The 20,126-nt window shown below is 38.1% G+C and overlaps 1 protein-coding gene across 1 annotated transcript in view; it reads left to right on the top strand.

Annotated features, from left to right (window-relative positions):
- LOC126424886 (hepatocyte nuclear factor 3-alpha-like) overlaps positions 1-18,772 on the top strand; it is a 433,342-nt gene extending 414,570 nt beyond the window's left edge. Inside the window, exons 7-9 of the mRNA XM_050087719.1 lie at positions 4,747-4,832; positions 12,647-12,843; positions 16,391-18,772. Coding sequence (XP_049943676.1) covers positions 4,747-4,832; positions 12,647-12,843; positions 16,391-16,844 — 737 coding nt within the window. The 3' untranslated portion in view covers positions 16,845-18,772. The remainder of the gene's footprint in view (positions 1-4,746; positions 4,833-12,646; positions 12,844-16,390) is intronic.
- Positions 18,773-20,126: the final 1,354 nt, after the last annotated feature.

Here is a 20,126-nt window from a genome sequence, read left to right as displayed (position 1 = left end):
TTATACATAGTTGTAAACAGACATCTTTTAAAAATCTTAATATTTAAATATATTAACATGTCAATACAAAAGCCACATAATTATATAACATTTTCCTCCAATTAACACAAAGAATGTAAATAGTAAAGAGAGAAAATTTTTTGCAACTTTCCACTTCATTACAATAGGTCAGAGATATTACAGAGTGAAAAATACTTACTTGACATTGAACAGAATTAATTAGTACAAATATGTACAGTATTAATTATTGTGTTAAAAGTTCTTGCTTCATTTTTTTCTCTTCCTTTCTTTTTGGCATCTGTAGCTGACAAATTTTCAGTTACAATAGAATGCTGGAATAATCTATAAAGATAGTAAATTTGCATTGATCACTCCCAGCTGTAGCAGATGTTATATATAAATCAGGAACAGTAAAATAAATGACCCAGGACAGAACCTTTAAGCACTTAATGGAGAATAGTCTACTCTTTATTGCAACAACTACTCTCTATTTGCATTTCATAGCATCCAAGATTACTTTCTGTTTCCTGCTGCTAAGGTAGAATTTATGCAGGTTACTTACAAAACCAGTACTCACATTTGAATGGTATTGGAATTGAGGCACGTTTTAACATATTTTTCATATTTTGAAGGATTTGAATGAAGTTACTAAACTAATAATGACAGAAATGAGATTGAAATGTTTTTTGCAAAACCACAGTTCTTTATTTTTAGAATTAATTGTGAAAAAAGTTGAGGAAAGCAGATACGATTTGAATGGTGTCGAAGTGTTGAAAGTGAGTAAATTAATACATAACAGTAAAAATGGAATTTGTGTGTGTTTGCAAAAATATAACTGCTCATTAAAAAAAAAAAAGTTGATTCCATAGCTATCATTATTTCTGCAAACACATTTACTGGAATAAAGTAAGATCCAAAAGGAACAATAATTAGTAGTTCACTGGACTGTATAATATAGGCAGCTTGTCTTTCTGGGATTGGATTGTTTTTACTTATTGATAAACGTCTATTCTCAAGATTAATGATATGAGTATAATAGGGAAACATTCCACGCGGGAAAAATATATTTAAAAAGAAAGATGATGTGACTTACCATACGAAAGCGCTGGCAGGTCGATAGAAAAACGAACAAACACATACATGACACAAAATATTAGCTTTCGCAACCAATGGTTGCTGCATCAGGAAAGAGGGAAGGAGAGGGAAAGACGAAAGGATGTGGGTTTTAAGGGAGAGGGTAAGGAGTCATTCCAATCCCGGGATCGGAAAGACTTACCTTAGGGGGAAAAAGAGACAGGTATACACGCGCGCGCGCGCGCACACATACATATCCATCCGCACATACACAGACACAAGCAGACATTTGTAAGGGCAAAGAGTTTGGGCAGAGATGTCAGTCGAGGCGGAAGTAAAGAGGCAAAGATGTTGTTGAAAGACAGGTGAGGTATGAGCAGCGGCAACTTGAAATTAGCGGAGGTTGAGGCCTGGTGGGTAACGAGAAGAGAGGATATACTGAAGGGCAAGTTCCCGTCTCCGGAGTTCTGACAGGTTGGTGTTAGTGGGAAGTATCCAGATAACTCGGACTGTGTAACACTGTGCCAAGATGTGCTGGCCGAGCACCAAGGCATGTTTAGCCACAGGGTGATCCTCATTACCAACAAACACTGTCTGCCTGTGTCCATTCATGCGAATGGACAGTTTGTTGCTGGTCATTCCCACATAGAAGGCTTCACAGTGTAGGCAGGTCAGTTGGTAAATCACGTGGGTGCTTTCACACGTGGCTCTGCCTTTGATCGTGTACATCTTCCGGGTTACAGGACTGGAGTAGGTGGTGGTGGGAGGGTGCATGGGACAGGTTTTACACCAGGGGCGGTTACAAGGGTAGGAGCCAGAGGGTAAGGAAGGTGGTTTGGGGATTTCATAGGGATGAACTAAGAGGTTACGAAGGTTAGGTGGACGGCGGAAAGACACTCTTGGTGGAGTGGGGAGGATTTCATGAAGGATGGATCTCATTTCAGGGCAGGATTTGAGGAAGTTGTATCCCTGCTGGAGAGCCACATTCAGAGTCTGATCCAGTCCCGGAAAGTATCCTGTCACAAGTGGGGCACTTTTGTGGTACATCATCTTTCTTTTTAAATATATTCTCAAGATTATTTATTTCAAGTTTCTGCTACCAGTCACTTTTTATTTTATGCTTAATCTAACATAATGCAACGCATTTCGAACATGTTTTGTTCATCTTCAAGCGTTTGTACATACATATATACATCGATAAATGTTACTTAAAAATAAACAGTCTTTAATCTAGAACACTTTGTTTTTTACTGTGGCTGCTGATGTGGCGTTTGGGGGGAAGGAGGGGGCAGTGTATATCTAGAAATCGAAGTCAGTGATGTCTTCTGCTGGTTTTTCTTCTTTGTTGTTGACTATGTATATCACAGCCTGTATCAGATGCAGATAGATTTGCATCAGTTATGTGTTATGAAAATAGATTCACGAAATGTCAATGTAAATAATCGACTATAACTAAGAATATCTATACAAAACCTCAATAATCGATACAGACTCGCAAGCTACAGTCCGCCATCTTATGTTGTGTGTATAACATCGAAGCAATTTGTGCAGTGGCAATCAGTGACAAAGTATAATGTGCAATAGTGTAATGTCAATCAACAACTCTGCCATTACACCAGTGATGCAAGTGAAGCAGCAAGAGGATGTAACTGTAAGTGATCAACTGTCATATAAAAGCCTTTCACACTATTTTCGTAACACATAACTGATGTAAATGTATCTGCATCCGATACAGGCTGTGATATACATAGTCAACAACAAAGAAGAAAACAAGCAGAAGACATCACTGACTTCGATTTCTAGATATACACTGGCCCCCTCCCTCCCCCCCCCCCCCCCCCCACCCCTCCCACCCCATTCTCTCCATGCACTTGCAACAGTTTCTCTCATAAGTAGACTAAAAAAATTACTACACTTGTTTATTATGCTATATTGTTGAGGAATATTGCTGATGCAGACACCAGTATTGTGTAGATGAGTAGTTGCAGTTGCCACAGTTCCACTATTGACAGCTCTGTGTGTAATCATAAGTGGGGTTGTTGAATTAATCCTCCAGCTGCAGGTGATGCAGATGTGGGCATTCAGATCTTTGCGGGCAATTTTGCAGGGCCCACGATTATAATAATTTCTGCTGTGTTTGCACAGTGGAAGTTGCAGTTTTCCCTTTGAATACTTTTCTATTGCTTTGGAACATCATAGGCTGCTACTTATCAACTAAATCTTTTTCCGTTACTCTGGAACATTGGAGGTTGCTGTTTTCCCATCTAAAACATTTAGAATCGTCTTTTCACATTCTCCAGTCTCTCTCGTATACTTACACATATACCTTCTTGTGACAGCATTTTTGTATCCATATTCCCGAGCTTGTCTATGGAACCTTGCTGGAAGTTATACAACACCAAGAAAACTTATCAAGAAATTTTTTCTGCTTGTAAATGTTGAACTTGATATTCACGTTTCCCACATTATTTACATCTACGTCTACACCTAAATCAACATGCATACTCCGCAATCCACCATACGGTGCGTGGCGGAGGGTACCTCGTACCACAACTAGCGTCTTCTCTCCCTGTTCCATTCCCAAACAGAATGAGGGAAAACTGATTGCCTATATGCCTCTGTACGAGCCCTAATCTCTCTTATCTTTGTGGTCTTTCTGAGAAATGTAAGTTGGCGGCAGTAAAATTGTACTGCAGTCAGCCTCAAATGCTGGTTCTCTAAATTTCCTCAGTAGTGATTCACGAAAAGAAAGAATTAAAAATAAACTCTAAAGTAATTTTTTGGTTTCTTTTTACATTCCTGTAATTCTATCCTTACAGCCATTTTAATTATCGAGTGAATATATCCCGTGATTTTGTATAGAAAATCACCTACTGTTAGAGGGTTAACTGCAATAGCTTCATTGGCTGACTTATAAGTGGCTATAATCCATTTCACTTCCAGAAGTTCACCTCTAGTTTTCATTGGTAAATACATGAAATTGTCTCACTGGACTCAGATTTGAGGGGAAGTCCATTTATGCAGAATTAGGTTTTTTGTGATTTTCCTAAATACCGAGGACTTCAGAAGATAAGTTGCACATGCTGTCCTACCCTGTGTGTAGTGCATTGTCGAAAGAGAGTACATGTTCAGGGTTTCGTGCAGATACAGTAGTGTCGTTACCTGTGTCAGTTTGAAGTGTACTGCAGCATTCAAGAAAAGTTACTTGGCCTGTCTGATAATGTGTTACTTAAACGTTTTGAAGTACGTTTATAGCTTTGTCCTTCCCCAATCTGAACTTGTGGTCATTCTCAAATGACCTCATCGATAAGGTATTAAACCCTAATCCCCCCCCCCTTTTTTTTTGTTGATACACTGTTTAAAAAATTAGGATGATAAATATACAATTTTCTGAAACTGAACAATTTTATTTAGAGTTGTTTTTCTTTACTGTTGTAATGAACAGCTTTATTCAATTTTTCTTCAGCTGTGCATTATAAATGAGGCAGAAAATCTGGTAATGGTTTACAGAGTCACACCAATCATGTTAAATAAAATGAACCTCTTTGATCCAGACAGTGGGAAATACTTAAAGAAAAAAAAAGGCAACTGGTTAATTTTGATCACTAAATGTGTGATAAAACTTCCCACCATTGTGTAAACTGTACTGTAGCCATAAATGTCATGTTACAGATGACTGGTACAAAAGGCTGCGTGAAGAAACCTCTGAAGCTGTAGGACTTCGCAAGAAAATGAGAGTATCGTCTAGACCTGGCCAGGTAAGGAACATTGAGCTATTGGAAAGTTAGTGGAGACTGCTGTGAATGTTTGTGTGACCTCAAAAAGGACTCAACGTTGCCAAAATAATTTAATTTTCCGGAATGGAAATTTTGGCATAATATAAGAGACAAATATGTTGACATGTCTCTATGATGGAGGGAAGTGTGTGACCACCATCTGGCACTTACCAACACTCAGTTTTATGCCCCCCCCCCCCCCCCCCCCCCTTATTCCCACTACCACCATCCCCTTCACCCTGTTGCATCCTCAGAACACAACTTAATCCTTAACACAGCTCTACTGCGCTTGGACATGGTACACACATGTAATATTTGTTCTTTACCCACTTAATTTAATAGTAATTACTTTTATAACATTGAAAGACTATTTTTAATATTCTGTGGTTTTTTCCATCCTCTGTGGTGTGGAAACTATTAATCCTAGAGCAAAAATGAATGGAATCTTTTTTGTAGGAAATTTGATGTAGTTTAATTTTCTACTGGGAAACATTTCTGCTGGAAACTGCAGTTTTCAAGTAATTAGAGAAATGGCAATAGTTTACCACCTCCAAGAAGAACTTGACATGTGAAAATCTGTGGCAGTCAAATGAACCTATTGGTCAGTTTGCCTTTATGACAGTGGTAAAAAACTTTTGTTGGACACTTTAGATGATTAATTTAAGTTCAAAACAAATAAGCTTTTTGGTTAAGTATCAAACTAATGTGGCCAAATTTCAGCCAAGGCGTACCTTAAGGGAAAAAAATGCATGTTTACTGTTCAATGTATGCATGTAACAGTTAGAGGGGGACTCATCTCTGCAGTGAGCTATGGACTCTTTCAAACACCCCCAGATCATTTTGTCAATCCTAAAAAGTTTGTACAATTTTCTGTTGCAGTTCTTCAGTTGTACCAATGGAAGAGCTGTACACTTCACTTTTGAGACGGGTGAAATTTGAGCCCAATTAGGTGGACTTCATCAAAAAGTTTACATTTCAGTTACATTTGAAATAACCAGCACAATATTTGATATCAAAGTCAGTGGCAGCTCGTAACCACACTTCTGTTTTTATCCCAGTGAAGTCTCATTTGTGAATCTGTGTTTACCGGATTGTTTCTGCTTTTGTTATCATGTACTCTCACATGTGTCAGTTGTGGCCAATAATTGTGATTCATCACACACACAGAATGTCGCAAATTGCCTTAAATAGAAATGAATTGTTTCTTCTCTTAATATTTAGTGACAGATAAGATCGAGAAATTTATTTCTGTTGCAGGAGAATGGCTGTCATACTTATTTTAAAAGAAAAAGCAGTAAATTAGCACAACCATTACAGTTAGATTTGCTTTTAAAGGTCGCACCAAAAGCCCAAGGTGAACCAAATAATGTCTGAGGGAGGGGGAGACAACGCCAAATGATATATTGCTTGTGTGGAAAAATGTTCTCGAAACATCTCTAGTTCAAACACCAACTAAAGAAAATTCAAATGAGGAGACTGATAAGTTATGAGAGAGAATGATCAAGGTTGCTAGACAAAAAAGAAAGAGAAAAAAAAATCACCTAAGTATGAATATTAGCTGTAAGACTTGCAGCTTAAGTAGACACATACAGTGCAAACTGCTTTTGTCCGTCCCTTAAGAGGTTGCATGCATTCGGAAACTTCTGGTTTCACGCATGCTGAGTGCGAATTGGAGGTAAAAAGCAATACTCACATTTGATTTGTAAACGGATGGCCCCAAATGCCATATATAGAGGCCTTCAAACGTCAAGCAGGGCAGAGTCCAGCAGTCAGAAGTGTTCTTGCCTTGGATGACTAATAGCCTACAGTAGAAGCGTTGTGAGTGAGATTATCTTCATTTAATCTTGTATACTTAGAAGGACTTCGAAAATGCTTGCCTATATATACCTCTGGACTAGGATTATTGGTTTCCATTGTACATTTGTCTGCATATAGTTATGTCTGTGTGTCATTTGTGATAAGTACTTGAACTTAAGGGTTCAATTAAAGCAATAAAATGTGGCACTTCCATGGTTTGTGGCCTGTAGTACCAGACATTACTGTGTTTACCCAAATCTTAGTAAAGTTATAGGACAGGGTGGCCTTTTATTCTGGTAATTTATTGGAGAATCTAGTAAGTCTCATCTATGTCTGTGCTCTTCCATATTTTCATTGCTTGCACATGAAGAAGCAATAAAAAGCAGAGCAGTAAACCAGCCCAAAGTGTTATTTCCCCTATCATCTCCATATCTACCTTCTCAGCCTAACATCCAAGCCCTTCTACACAGTCGCCATCTACAGAGACCAGGAAAATTTCAGCCTGACACCATCTCTGTTTCATTTTTGTATGCATCTGCTTCTGTACCAAGAAAAGTGTGTCCTTAAATCCCATATCGCCTCTGACTACGACAGTTGCCATTTTTAAAAATACTGGGAATCCGGTATATCAGTATTTAAAAAAATGTTGTTATTGGCCTTTGATAGATCAAAAAAAGTGTAGATATATTGACAGAAAAAATTATAGACATACGTACCCATAAAAATATCGGCTGCACATTGTAAATGTATTGCCAGTTTTAGAGCTGTATATTTAAGTACGATGGTAATCCCAAAAGTAAGGTCTCCTGTCTTTTTATAGGTACATAGACCTGTTTATTTCTACAATGGTTTACATCAGTTTACAGCTTGAACGTTTAGCTATTTTTCGACATAATCACCATTTCTGTCAATGCATTTTTGTAGATGCTGTGGCAGTTTATGTATGCCCATGTCATACCAGCTCGCCGCCATGCTGTGCAGAAAGTTATGAACCTGTTCTTTCACCTCGTCGTCGGAGCTGAATTGCTGGGACCACAATTAACGCTGGGAGGTACTGTGAGACTTTGAAAAAACTCGAACGGGCAATTCAGAACTGGAGAAGATAAATGTTGAGCAAGGGTGTACACATTCTCCATGACAAAGCTCGCCCACACATTGCTCGGCAAACCGTTGCTCTCCTGCAACAGTTTCAATGGAACATAATCACCCACTCACCTTATAGTCGTGACTTTGCGTCCAGTGACTATCACCTGTTCCCTAGGTTAAAAGAACATTTCGCTGGAAAGCGATTCAGCTCCGATGACGAGGTGAAAGAAGAGATTCATAACTTTCTAAACAGCATGGCGGCGACCTGGTATGACATGGGCATACAAAAACTGCCACAGCGTGTACAAAAATGAATCGACAGAGATGGTGACTATGTCGAAAAATAGCTAAATGTTCAAGCTGTTAACTGATGGAAACCATTGTAGAAATAAACAGGTCTATGTACTTTTACTTTTGGGATTACCCTTGTATTAATATATTATTAGATATTCCGTACATCAGTAAGCTAGCAGCCTGCTCATCCCCCTTAGAGCAAGAATTGAAAGTAAAATCTTGCATGTTCACACTTGGTGATAACCACATTGATAAGAATGGTAACTGCAGGTAAGTGTCACAATAAAAGGTGTCCAGTTGGTCCATTGTTTGGTTCTGTCACATATTGGATTTGTCCGGGAAGACTTCATGTTGATTTCCCTGTTTTTTCACTTCTGCCATCAGCGACCTAGCAGCTGCTGATTGTGGAGTCTAGAAGATTTGTAGTGTTAATTTTGTGTCCGTTTCATTTGTCATATGACTCGAGTACATAGTCGGCCGTGGAAGACGGTCATAGTAGGTGGTATACCGGTTGAAGTTTATTTGTGCTGTGTGCTTTATTTCACTGTACTGTGTTTGTTTTCTACATTAGAATGTTTGAAACTGGCACTGAAAGTGATAGGGCTCTAAACAGAGCTTATTGCAGCAGACTAATGGAGAACATGTGAATGTGTTCAAGAACAGGATTACACAACTCTCACTATTGCATTAAGCATGCAGGCAATGTCTGGCATTGCCTCCCCATGGTGCTCAACAATTCTAGGCTGTTGATCAGTTTGTTATTGTGAGCCAGGTTTAAACACATCCATTTGTTGTTAAAACAATCTTATTCACTATTGTTAACAGGCTCGTTCATAGGTGTGGGACAGGCCCTACAAAAGAAAATTTTATAATAATTAACTCACAAAAACACCATTTTAGAAAAAAAAAACCTGTAACATAATGTTCAAGATTTGTTATTTAATTGTATAAAATCTTACAGTACATATTTGTTTACATGCCCTTCTCCCACAGTCAGTAAGTTAGTATTGGTTTTTCCATATTAAGCTTAATACTGTTAAAGAGTACTTTCCACCAGACACATTTTGCATTTTATTTATAAAGCACCTTCTGTGGTAGTTCTGGAAACCTGGGCACATATGTATCTACATTTTGGTATAATAAACTGACTGCACCTAGCTGCCCTACCTTCTCCCCCACCTCGTCCCTGTGTGTTCCCACAAGTGGCACTTTATTGTCCTCCAACCCTACCCTGCATCCCTCCCCCTTCCTGCCACAGCCGCCTCCTTACCCCCACCATCCTTGTCGCTTCTCCCATCTGGTGCATATGTTCGCAGTCTGGCAGTCTACAGTGGTGTGTGTGTGTGTGTGTGTGTGTGTGTGTGTGTGTGTGTGTGTGTGATGGGAAAAACACCTGTGCAGCACAAGAAAAAGGTGGATTCAAAAAAGCAAATAATTGTCAAAAGTGAATGTACAAGGTATGTTCCAAATGCTTCAGGAAGTTTTATTTTCTAGAAATAATTTTATTTATGTGTCTGCATTATTGTTATCTCCTTCCAGTTAGTCCCCATTAGGCGTTACACACTTTTGCCAGTGCATCATCAAATCTCTGAAACACTTCTGGAACTCAGTCTTTGGCATATCTCTTAGCTCTTTTAATCTCATCTAAGGTTGCAAAATGGCAACTCTTTTAAGGTCCTCTTTATTTTTGTTAACAGGAAAAAGTCACATGGGGCCATATCTGAGGAATATGGAGGTTAAAGCGCCATTACAATGTTGCTTTTTTTGCCAGAAATGGCACAAAGAAGCAATGAAGCATACCCAAGTCTAATGTTTCACCACATATCTGGCAATTTTTTTTTTTTGTTTTGTTTTGTTTTGTTTCTGATTGCTTCCCATAAATGTCTTTGAGCTTGTAAGTGATATTCCTTATCGATTGATTGACCTTTTGACAAGAACTCGTGATGCACTGTGCCATTAAAGTCAAAGAAAACAGTGAGCTGAACCTTCATATCTGACCACATTTGCAGAACTGTTTTGGTCTTGATGATCCAGAGTGCCTCCTCGATGTCATGCCCATACACCCATGTTGCATCACCTGTTAGCTCTTTTAATCTCATCTAAGGTTGCAAAATGGCAACTCTTTAGGGTTTCAGTAGTTCTGCATCGTTGTTTCCTTCATTTAGTGACTTGTGAGCAACTTACATTCACCACTGTTTTTTTTTCGAAATTCAATACGTTTGCTGTTGCATGTTTCATACCTACAACACCCAAAAAGATTTCTTGGCATCAGCCAGTTGATACGCCATCATCAGCGGCAGCATCTTCTGTTATTGTGATTCGGTGATTGTTCATTATAACTTTTTCACTTTTTTCCATGTTTTCATCGATTGTTGGCTGGAGCAACCAGAATGTTTATCATCTTCAACTTCTTCATGGACATCTTGGAAACGCATGTACCACTCGTAAACCCTTGTTTTCCTAATAGTAGACTCGCCAAAAGCATTATTCATCATTTCTAAAACTCTGTTAAATTTATTCCATTTTACAGCAAAATTTATTGCAAATCCTTTGCCCCATTTTTAAAACAAGTTGATAACAACCACTCATAAACACATGTGTAACCTTCTGGACATCTAACAACAGACTAAACATCTGATATAGCTATGAGTCTAAAGAGAGGTTTTAGACATATTTACCAATACAGCAAAAAACATTACACAAATAGGACTAATACAACCCACAAAATTAGAAAATTTCTGATACTTTTTGAACACACCTTGTACAACTAAAGTTCCTTTCAATGTCAACCTCCGCTAACAACAAAGGGAAAAGCAGTGGCTTATGGAATTGTGAGCAAGAGACAAAAATGCCATTTCACTCGAGGCAGCCGCACGAAGCACACAGCCATGCCGTAAAGGAGGAGGAGATATACAAGAAGATCAAGAATGCCTGTGTACGAGATTGTTGACACTTTTTCGATGACTCCAAATAATGTAGCACAAGAAGAGTTATTGACAGGCCCAATACTTTTGTTGGAGCCAAGATTAATTTTTCTTGTACAACAACTGAGGTTGTTACTGGTAATAGTTGGTTGACAATAGCTATTGTAAGAGGTAGTGATAAACCTTTGGAAGGTTTGGAGGCCTACTATGACAGAGATATTGTTGCTTATCGTACCTTCTCGATAGGAGTTAAGGGCAATAGGAATTATGGTACTGCTGTTGTATTAACCCATAAGCCGTTTTCATTGTACACCAGGAACAGAACACGTGTTAATGCTAATGAGAAGATTAATATATGGATCAAGATTGATGGTGTTTTGACAAAATATATTAAGGTTCAAGGTGATGTTACTGTATATTATCATCCTTAATAATACGGTTTTTAATGTATAAACACCAATATGTAGTGATATACTACGCATCCATATCCCCAGAATGATGACAAAAGGTGCTTTATTAAAAAAAGGCAAAGTGGGTCTTGTGAAATATACTCCTTAATTGCAATAAGCTTAAAATGGAAAAAAGCATTAATAATTGATTTTCCAGTAAAATTTATTATTTTTATGATTTGGTGAGATTGAAAAAATAAAAGAATTGAACTCATAAAAGTATTCAATACATTTTATCAACATCATTATGACTAGCTATATTTTTTGTTAGGAAACAAAAGAAAGAACCAACAATAATTTCCTTGTAAAAAATCTATGTTTTGGCTTCAAAAATAATATAAACTGTGTATAAGCAATCATATTTGTTAGGCAAATGTGAGAAATCAAAAGTAATGTATCAACTAAGCAAATTTTACCTACAATTCCCAGTGAAACGGTCTTAAGATGAAAGTTTTAAATAATCTTATTGGTTAATTGGTTTGTGTGTACACTTCATACTAATGAAGCTAATTAAAAGATCCTCACAACAAAGGTATTTTAAAATATTACTTTTAGCACTGATTGGCTCCAAAATATTGAGCTTGTGTTCTAAGGTACGGGTTTGAAGCCTCTTTACGATAAACTTCCTTTTGAAAGACCACCTCCCCTGCCATATGTGCTTGTAAGTGTCAGATACATTCTTAGAGTGATCTCGATATCAGAAAAATGCCTTTGTTGTTTTATGGGTCTTGGTTTGGAGTCTATCCTACATGAAAAAGATAGGTTTTTATGAAATGTAACTCATTTAAAACTGCCAAATGCCCATTGGTCATTCTTTTGAGGATGTGAGCGGTTCTGCAAACTGAAATGCACGTTTGAGCTGGAGTCAGTGGGAATTCCACACTAGGTGATGTGAAATTTGAGAGGTTAATACTGACTTAATTCATTTTGGTTGCCCACTGAAAAACTTACCTGAATAAATCTACAAAAAAATAATTTTTTGTATGCTGTTGACAAGTATAAAGCACACAATATTAAAAGTAAAATATTTTAATCAAATTAAGTTATTGTGGTGTGGGCATTTTGTGGTGTAGCTTGACTAGATTGCAGTGTAAGTACAGACCTGATCATTAAATGTTTCTCAATGTGGAACATCGGCCACAGTTTTTAATCCTAAAGAAAAACTGTATTTGTTTGTCATACAATATTATCTCTGTCACCCTGGTAAAACTCATTTACAAAACTTGTACCTGCCGATTGTGCACAGACGGAAGAGCGAATGGTGATCACGACGTCGCCGAGTGAGGACCACACGTACAGTGCCGCCCTCAACCTCTCGGCCCGCTCCTCTGGAATTGTCGCCGTGTCGACTACGCCTGCAGGCCCTCACGGGCCCCACGCCCCGCCTTCCACGACTTCCTCGCCGGACGAGGCTTTCGAGGAAGGTTCTGACTCGGATGACGGGTGAGTGATGAGGTTGTGGTCTGTGTGACTGGGCAAAGCCACATTTTTAAGCATGTCACATAAATACGTACGAATAAATCTTTCACTCTTCAATGGAGTTTACGCTAATTGAAACACCTTGTTCTTGTGATCTTCAGTCTGAAGCCTGGTTTGATGTAACTGTCCGTGCTACTCTATCGTGTGCAAGTCTCTTCATCTCTGAATAACTACTGCAACTTGCATCTTTCTGGATCTACTTACTGTATTCCTCCCTTGGTGTCCCTCAACAGTTTTCATCCCCCCCCCCCCCCCCCCGCCCCCCCTTTAATTCCCTCCATTACCAAACTGCCAATTCCGTGATGCCTCAGGATGTGCCCTATTTTCAGGTCTGGTTGTGCCATAATTTTTTTTATTTGTTATTATTTGCAATTCGGTTCAGTACCTCCTCATTACTTTCTCAATCTACCCATCCAATCTTCAGCATTCTTCTGTAGTACCACATTTCAAAAGCTGCTATTCTGTTTTGTCTGAATTGTTTTTATTACCAATGTTCCACCTCCATATGAACTGCACTCCAAGTAAATATTTTTATGAATGACTTCCTAATTCTTAAATTTCTATTTGATGGTAACCTTTCACTGCTGCAGTCGTGCTCTCCGCATTCTGTGCTGTGGGTGACTTGTGTTACAGCTTTACTGCTTGCCAAATGCTGATACCTGTGCTGCTTATCATCTGATTTTAAGAAAACTGTTAGGTGGAAAAATTTGATTTTTACACATCTTACAGTTGATTCATCGCTCAATGAAGGACCAAATTTTTTCGTGTTATTTATCATAGTTACTGTACTGCATCAAATTGAGTAAAACATATTTTGAAGTTTTAAAGATTTTGCAGAGGTAAAAATGCATCACGTAAACTACTTGTGGTTGATTTAAATTCATTCATTACAGTCAATGAAATGTAGGTGAGATATTATTATTTAAAACTGAGAACAGAGTGATATCTCATTTCGTTCTCAAGTTACCGAGTTTTATATGCAAAGAATGGTCGCATGTGACACACCCGTTCACGTCTTTGTGCATCGCTAATCGTGTAGTAATAACAGTCGTCATATCTCGTAAATGGTGCAAGGTATCAAAATGAGATTTTTTGCAAGTTATAGCAAGCAATGAGGCACATATGTTGTATGATAAATATTAGAAACTTCTTTTATTCACTGAGTTATGGAAGTAACTTGCTGTAACAGTGTGGGCCAGTGACTTGGGAAACATCCAGACATCCATATCACTGTAGGAAAACAAAGTGGCATGCATATACATGTCCACAGCACCTGGGGAATGGCATAGCAGGATTTATCCACCCATTCACAGCAGCTAAAGGCTTAACAAATTTCTGTTTTCCAAAAATACTATCCTTGCTACTGCTAGTATACATTTTATATTCCCTCTACTTTGGCTATCTTCAGTTATTTTGCTTCCCAAATAGCAAGACTACTTTTAGTGTTTCATTTTAGTAAGTGGATTCTGTTAGCATTGCCCGATTTAATTTGACTACATTCCATTACCCTTGTTTTGCATTTGTTAATGTTCACCTCAAGCCCGCTTTTCAAGACAGTATTGTATTTACCAGAGCATAAGACGATCCCAAATATATTTAGAGGCTCCTTGAGAAAATTTTATTTTTTAACCTATGGCTAATCAAAATAGCAAACTTTTATTGATATAAGATATCTGCTTAAAAAGCTAACATTACTCTTACTCTAAACTTGTCGTTTATTGACTGTCTACATTTTGATGATACAAGGAGAAATAAAATAAACAAAAAGAAATTGTTTACATTAATTTTTTTTATTTTCACTGCCTTTTTTGTTTACTTAGTCAGTTGCATGTGATATCACTATTCTTAACCGATATTGTCATCATCCTAACGGGACAGCTGTGAAACTTGCAACAAATATTTGGCTGTTGCAGTTTCTGAGATTGTGGTTATAGTGCAACTTCAGAATACAGCTGGTTTTTTTTCTGAACACACAGTGGATTTTGCTTCTCTACTGGTGTGAGAATTTTACGATGCCTTTTGCTTCCAAATGTATCGTCTACCTGCCGCTCTCTCATTGGCTGCGTAGAACCAGCAGCTGTAACACCCCATATGGTTTCCACCTGCCTTGAGATGACTGGGTGTTCATGTTGTCCTCATCATTTCATCATCATTCATTAAAGTAGCAAGATTGGACTGAGCAAGAAGTTGGGATTTTGTACGGGCACTGATAACCGCACAGTTGAGTGCCACACAAACCAATCATCATCATCATCATCATCATCATCATCACCACCACCATCACCACCATCATCCCCCCATATAGTTCCCACTAAACCTCACGGTGAATGTCAACAGCATTGCTGCGCAAAACGTGTAAATACACCACTGGCCCCGTCTCCTGCAGAAATGCATACTATTGCTGAATATGTCCAGTTTTAAAGTCAGTTTGATTCAGAGTAAAATGGATTTAGGCAAACTGAAGCTTAAACATGGTAGATGTTCATAAAAAGCCAAAGTACACAGTATACATTCCCATGGTTGGCTACACAATGAAATTTCTGCCTGCTTAATATGCAATTAAGGTAAATTGAAGAGTATTACAGAATTTGTCTGCAAATGGATGCTGCTACTAGCCAGCTCAATGATGTACTTCAAAATAACACCACCACTTATGCTCTATATCATCTGTGGTCCAACTTTTATTTACCCATTATAATATAGAGAGATAAGGAAAGGTTTGTTAATTAACTCGTACATGCCGCTACTGTACGTAAACGGGTTTGGCTGACATATGTTTGTTGCTTTGCAAACGATGTGTGTGTGTGTGTGTGTGTGTGTGTGTGTGTGTGTGTGTGTGTGTGTGTGTTGGGGTGGGGGGGGGGGGTTGTTTTTGTACACACTTATAAAAAATGTTAACCAAAAATTTAAAAGAAAAAAAAACATATTCTGCCACTCTCTTCATTCCTGTTGTTTCACTGGCCACCACACACTTTATTCTGAAGGCTGCACACCATGCACTTCCATTTCATTTCCTTTATTTAAGTCAGTCAGTTATATTTTGGAACTAACAATGATGTTAGAAAAAGACAACCATTTACCTGAAACTTTCTGGCAGATTAAAACTGTGTGCCCGACCGAGACTCGAACTCGGGACCTTTGCCTTTCGCGGGCAAGTGCTCTACCATCTGAGCTACCGAAGCACGACTCACGCCCGGTCCTCACAGCTTTACTTCTGCCAGTACCTCGTCTCCTACCTTCCAAACTTTACAGAAGCTCTCCTGCGAACCTTGCAGAACTAGCACTCCTGAAAGAAAGGATACTGCGGAGACATTTACCTATTAATTGGCACTGTGGAGCAGGAGATATGTACTTAAATAAGTATGAAAGTGAACATTGTAACTCAACTTTAAAACAGTGTTTATATGCTTACCTGATGCCAAATACTTTGCTTTTTCAGTGAATGATTGCCTTTCCTCATACCACTATTTATATCTCATCTAGTAACTTCTGTTATATTAATTTGCTACAGAACTGACGGAAAAAACACTCGACTGGGTCGCGGAGCGACTGTCGACACCGTACCGTCGGTGACGTCTGCGCACCACATCCTCTACAACCACCAGGATCGAGGGGACACCTCGGACGAGGAGCGGCGCAAGATCGCGGAAGGTGCTGATGCCCTCCTCAACTTGGCCGGAATTCGCACTGATGGAGGAGCGCTCTCCCCTCCCACCTCACTCGTGGCACCGAGTCCTGCTCCACTGCCACTGCAGAACCCAGCTCCGGCACCACAGACGACTCAGCCTCCGCCTTCTTCAGTGTATTCTGGCCCGAGGAGCAGGCGCCGCAAGAAACCGCCTCCGCCATCATCACGGGCCATTGCGACCCAGAAGTACCAGCACCACCGTTCCTCGTCGGGACACGGGAGTGGTTCGCACGGAGAGAAGAGGGGTAGTGGCTCATCCACCACTTCGCGGAGGTAGGGCCACTCGCACCGTGGCTATAGTGCGGTAGTGGCCACTCAGAGTGGCATGTCGGCTCCCTGGGCGTTTTGAGAAAGTTCGCGTATAGCGAGTTGGAACCACCTGGGTCGTACACGGACCGAGGGAGAAAAATGTGAGTCCACTTTTTTCGTGGTTGTGTGGGGGCTTGACCGGTCTTTCTAATTTTGTTTTAATACATGCCTTCTCGTAATCCGCCGTCTCTTCTTTCTCAGAAAAATACTGCTTATTGGCTTGTGTTACGCTGCATACAACTTTAGCAGAATAAAGCAATTCGTAACACCTTGACTTAATGGGATTTGCTCATTCAGTTAACTCTTAACCAAAGAATTTCGTTGCCCTGTTTAAAATTTGGCTTTCTTTAAGTCATCGAAGGTCTTCCTTACCTCTGTTCTTGTGTAATGCATTTATCTCATGCATTCAAAACAGTAATGAGATTCCCATTCAATTAATATATGAGGAATATAATGGCTTTCAGTTAGTGGATTGATACAAGGTTTCCTAGTGTCACAAAACAAAACAATTTTGTCTCAATTATTTTCAGAACATACTTCCAATTGGTTTAATAATTTTCTTGTACACATGCATGTGCAGTTAGATGCCAGTTACATATATGCATTTTACTTTTTTATGTTGCTAGGAAAGCTTCTGTTGCCTTTTTGGTTAGCTCCAGAATTTTTTTTTAAGGTAAACTTTAGGAATACTGTCAATAATCTTCCAAGGAAAATGATGTTAATAAAGTTCTGAGTCCTGTTTTGCCAGCAATTACAAAATTGTGGAATTATCTCTGTTGTATTTTCCTTCTGTAGCTTATGTTATTAACACGTTCCTGTAGCATTACAAAATTGTAATCCTGGAAAATTTATCTGTGTGGAAATTTTGAAAAAGATCAGAGTTCTACTGAATTACAGTCAGAGTAATGTTTGTATGGGAAAGAAAGAGTAAACACATTTCGTGAATGATGACAAATGCTCCATCAGTTAATGAAATATAGGATCTTGTACTCCTATTGTAATTGTATTTTAGTGAATTGTTTGCCAAAAAACATTGCTTTTTGTCTTGCATTGCATGGCAGTTATCCATTTGTGCTTGGAAAATTTTGTGAAGAGGGATGAAGGCTGTTGGACAGAATTTGAGACAGTCTACAAATGCCCCATGCTTTTTGACGTATAATTTGTTAGTCTGTGAACTTTCTCAAAAAGCTCTTGAGTTCCCTCTCCTCTCCCCTAAACTGTGAATGCTTTGGGGCATTGTTTGGAAAAGATAAGAACTAAATCTTGAATCCAACACTAAAGCTGTACACCATAGTGATCTGTACAGTGCACGTAAACTTCTAGGATAAACAGTGTTTAACTAAAGTGGGACCACAAAAAATTGAACCCAGCATGTGATAAAATTGTAAAACTACAAATTCATTCACGCTTGTTTATTTAAAAAAAGTTGATGGCAGTGTTGTTACTCTAAAGCAGTGTACTTTATGTAATACCACTTTATGGAAGACCTGTTGAATCCTTTTAGCAATAATGAATTAATTGCATGAAGCCTTTTCCAAACTTATTTCTTTTGTTAAAATGACAAGGAAAATGAAATAATCTGTAATAATAATTTTTTTAGTACATGTCTGAATTTTAACATTGTACATTTTTTAAAATTTTAATGAACGTAATTTTTTTGTGTTGCTCCTCACAACTGTACATTCTGTTGTTTTCCCATCCACGCAAATATGTCGCGGTGGCACTGTTGGCAGTTGATGTTCTCAACTGTGTTAAGATGAGCAAAGTTCTTCTGGTATTTTCTCAAGCCATTATGTTCCAGCAATGTGGATGTTATTTATTCTTTCCAGCACACTGTATGGGAATTTTACAGTTGTTTTACACAACTGAAAATGTGACAAAAATCAGACTTTTCGTGCAGAGCAATATTTTAATGAAAACTTGTATCTCTTTATGAAAAACTTAGTATGATTATTTATGGAAGTGAAGAACTTGTGTTTCTTACTATTGTAATTATATTATTATTACAATTATTATGTTATCGTTACTACTATATCAGTTTTGTTTGGCAGGGTAGCTTACCAACATTTTGGAGGATTTTTCCTCCTGTTAATGATTTAGTTTGTATTAAGACTCGATGAACTCGAGTTAATATATTTTATCAACAGAATGGAAGTGACACTAGATATTTGTTACTTTTGGAACGTAGACTTCCAGCTAAATGTTGGGATCAGAAATTATGGAATCAGTTTATTGGATGCAGCAGTTTTATAGCCTCCTTTGTTCCATGCTGGTAGGTAATTGTGATGTTGCACCTGGTGTTGAAATTTTACATTTCACTGAGTTTTAAACACTCTTTTTCCCTATTGCATATGAAGAGTAAGTTTAAAGATCTGGGTTGTGGTTATCTACAGAATATTGCTAATATATTTTAAGATATTATAGACACCAACTGCTATTCTTAAAGTCTTCATTGAATTGGTCATTCTGTTTAATTGTGGTGACATTATTATTATTATTATTATTATTATTATTATTATCACTATTATTATTGTTGTTGTTATTATTATATTATTGTTATTATTATTTGTGCTTAATTTAATGCTTTTCCTTATTCAACAGCATCACTTTAGACATCATCAGTATACTGTTTTATATTTTTTTAAGCTGCACGACACTAGTTTCTGTCTGTCATACGAAAAGTGTAAGTAGTCTTCTTACTTGCTCCAAATTTGTATTCGTTTGATATATTTTCCTTTTTTATACTAAGCAGAAGTTTTACCAACATTCATTGACAGAAAACTTTCTCTGAAATAATGTGATCTGTACAAATCTGTTTCTAATTATGGGAAAAACAGATATGCGGTAACAATGAATGGACAATTTTGCGTATAGATTTCTGTATCATTACTGATGGAAGGCTGGCCTAAGAAATTCAGCCCTGATACATGTTATAGATGTTGATGAGCACCTCTGAGTATTCGTAATTAACCCTTTTTTTACTACATAACTTATTTTGTGCTGGAGTATTTGCTGCCTGAAAAAAAAAGACACCAGCTGCAAACATTAAATGTAGTGTCATAATCTGCTTTTGGTTTTGGTTCTTCAAAGACACCAGTGTCAGTCATTGTATTTCCCCCCCACCTCTCTCATTTAGAGCAAAGTCGAAAGTTTGTGCACTCTTCATGGAAATAGAAAATGAAACTCAAAAAGTTACATGCCTCTTCAGATTTAGTTACAATAGGGTGCAGTTTTAAACCTGTGGTGTCAG

This window comes from Schistocerca serialis, chromosome 10 (assembly GCF_023864345.2).
Source record: "Schistocerca serialis cubense isolate TAMUIC-IGC-003099 chromosome 10, iqSchSeri2.2, whole genome shotgun sequence".
NCBI lineage: Eukaryota > Metazoa > Arthropoda > Insecta > Orthoptera > Acrididae > Schistocerca > Schistocerca serialis.
Note: the sequence above shows the minus strand (reverse complement) of the source record. Positions and strands in the feature narration are given on the sequence as shown.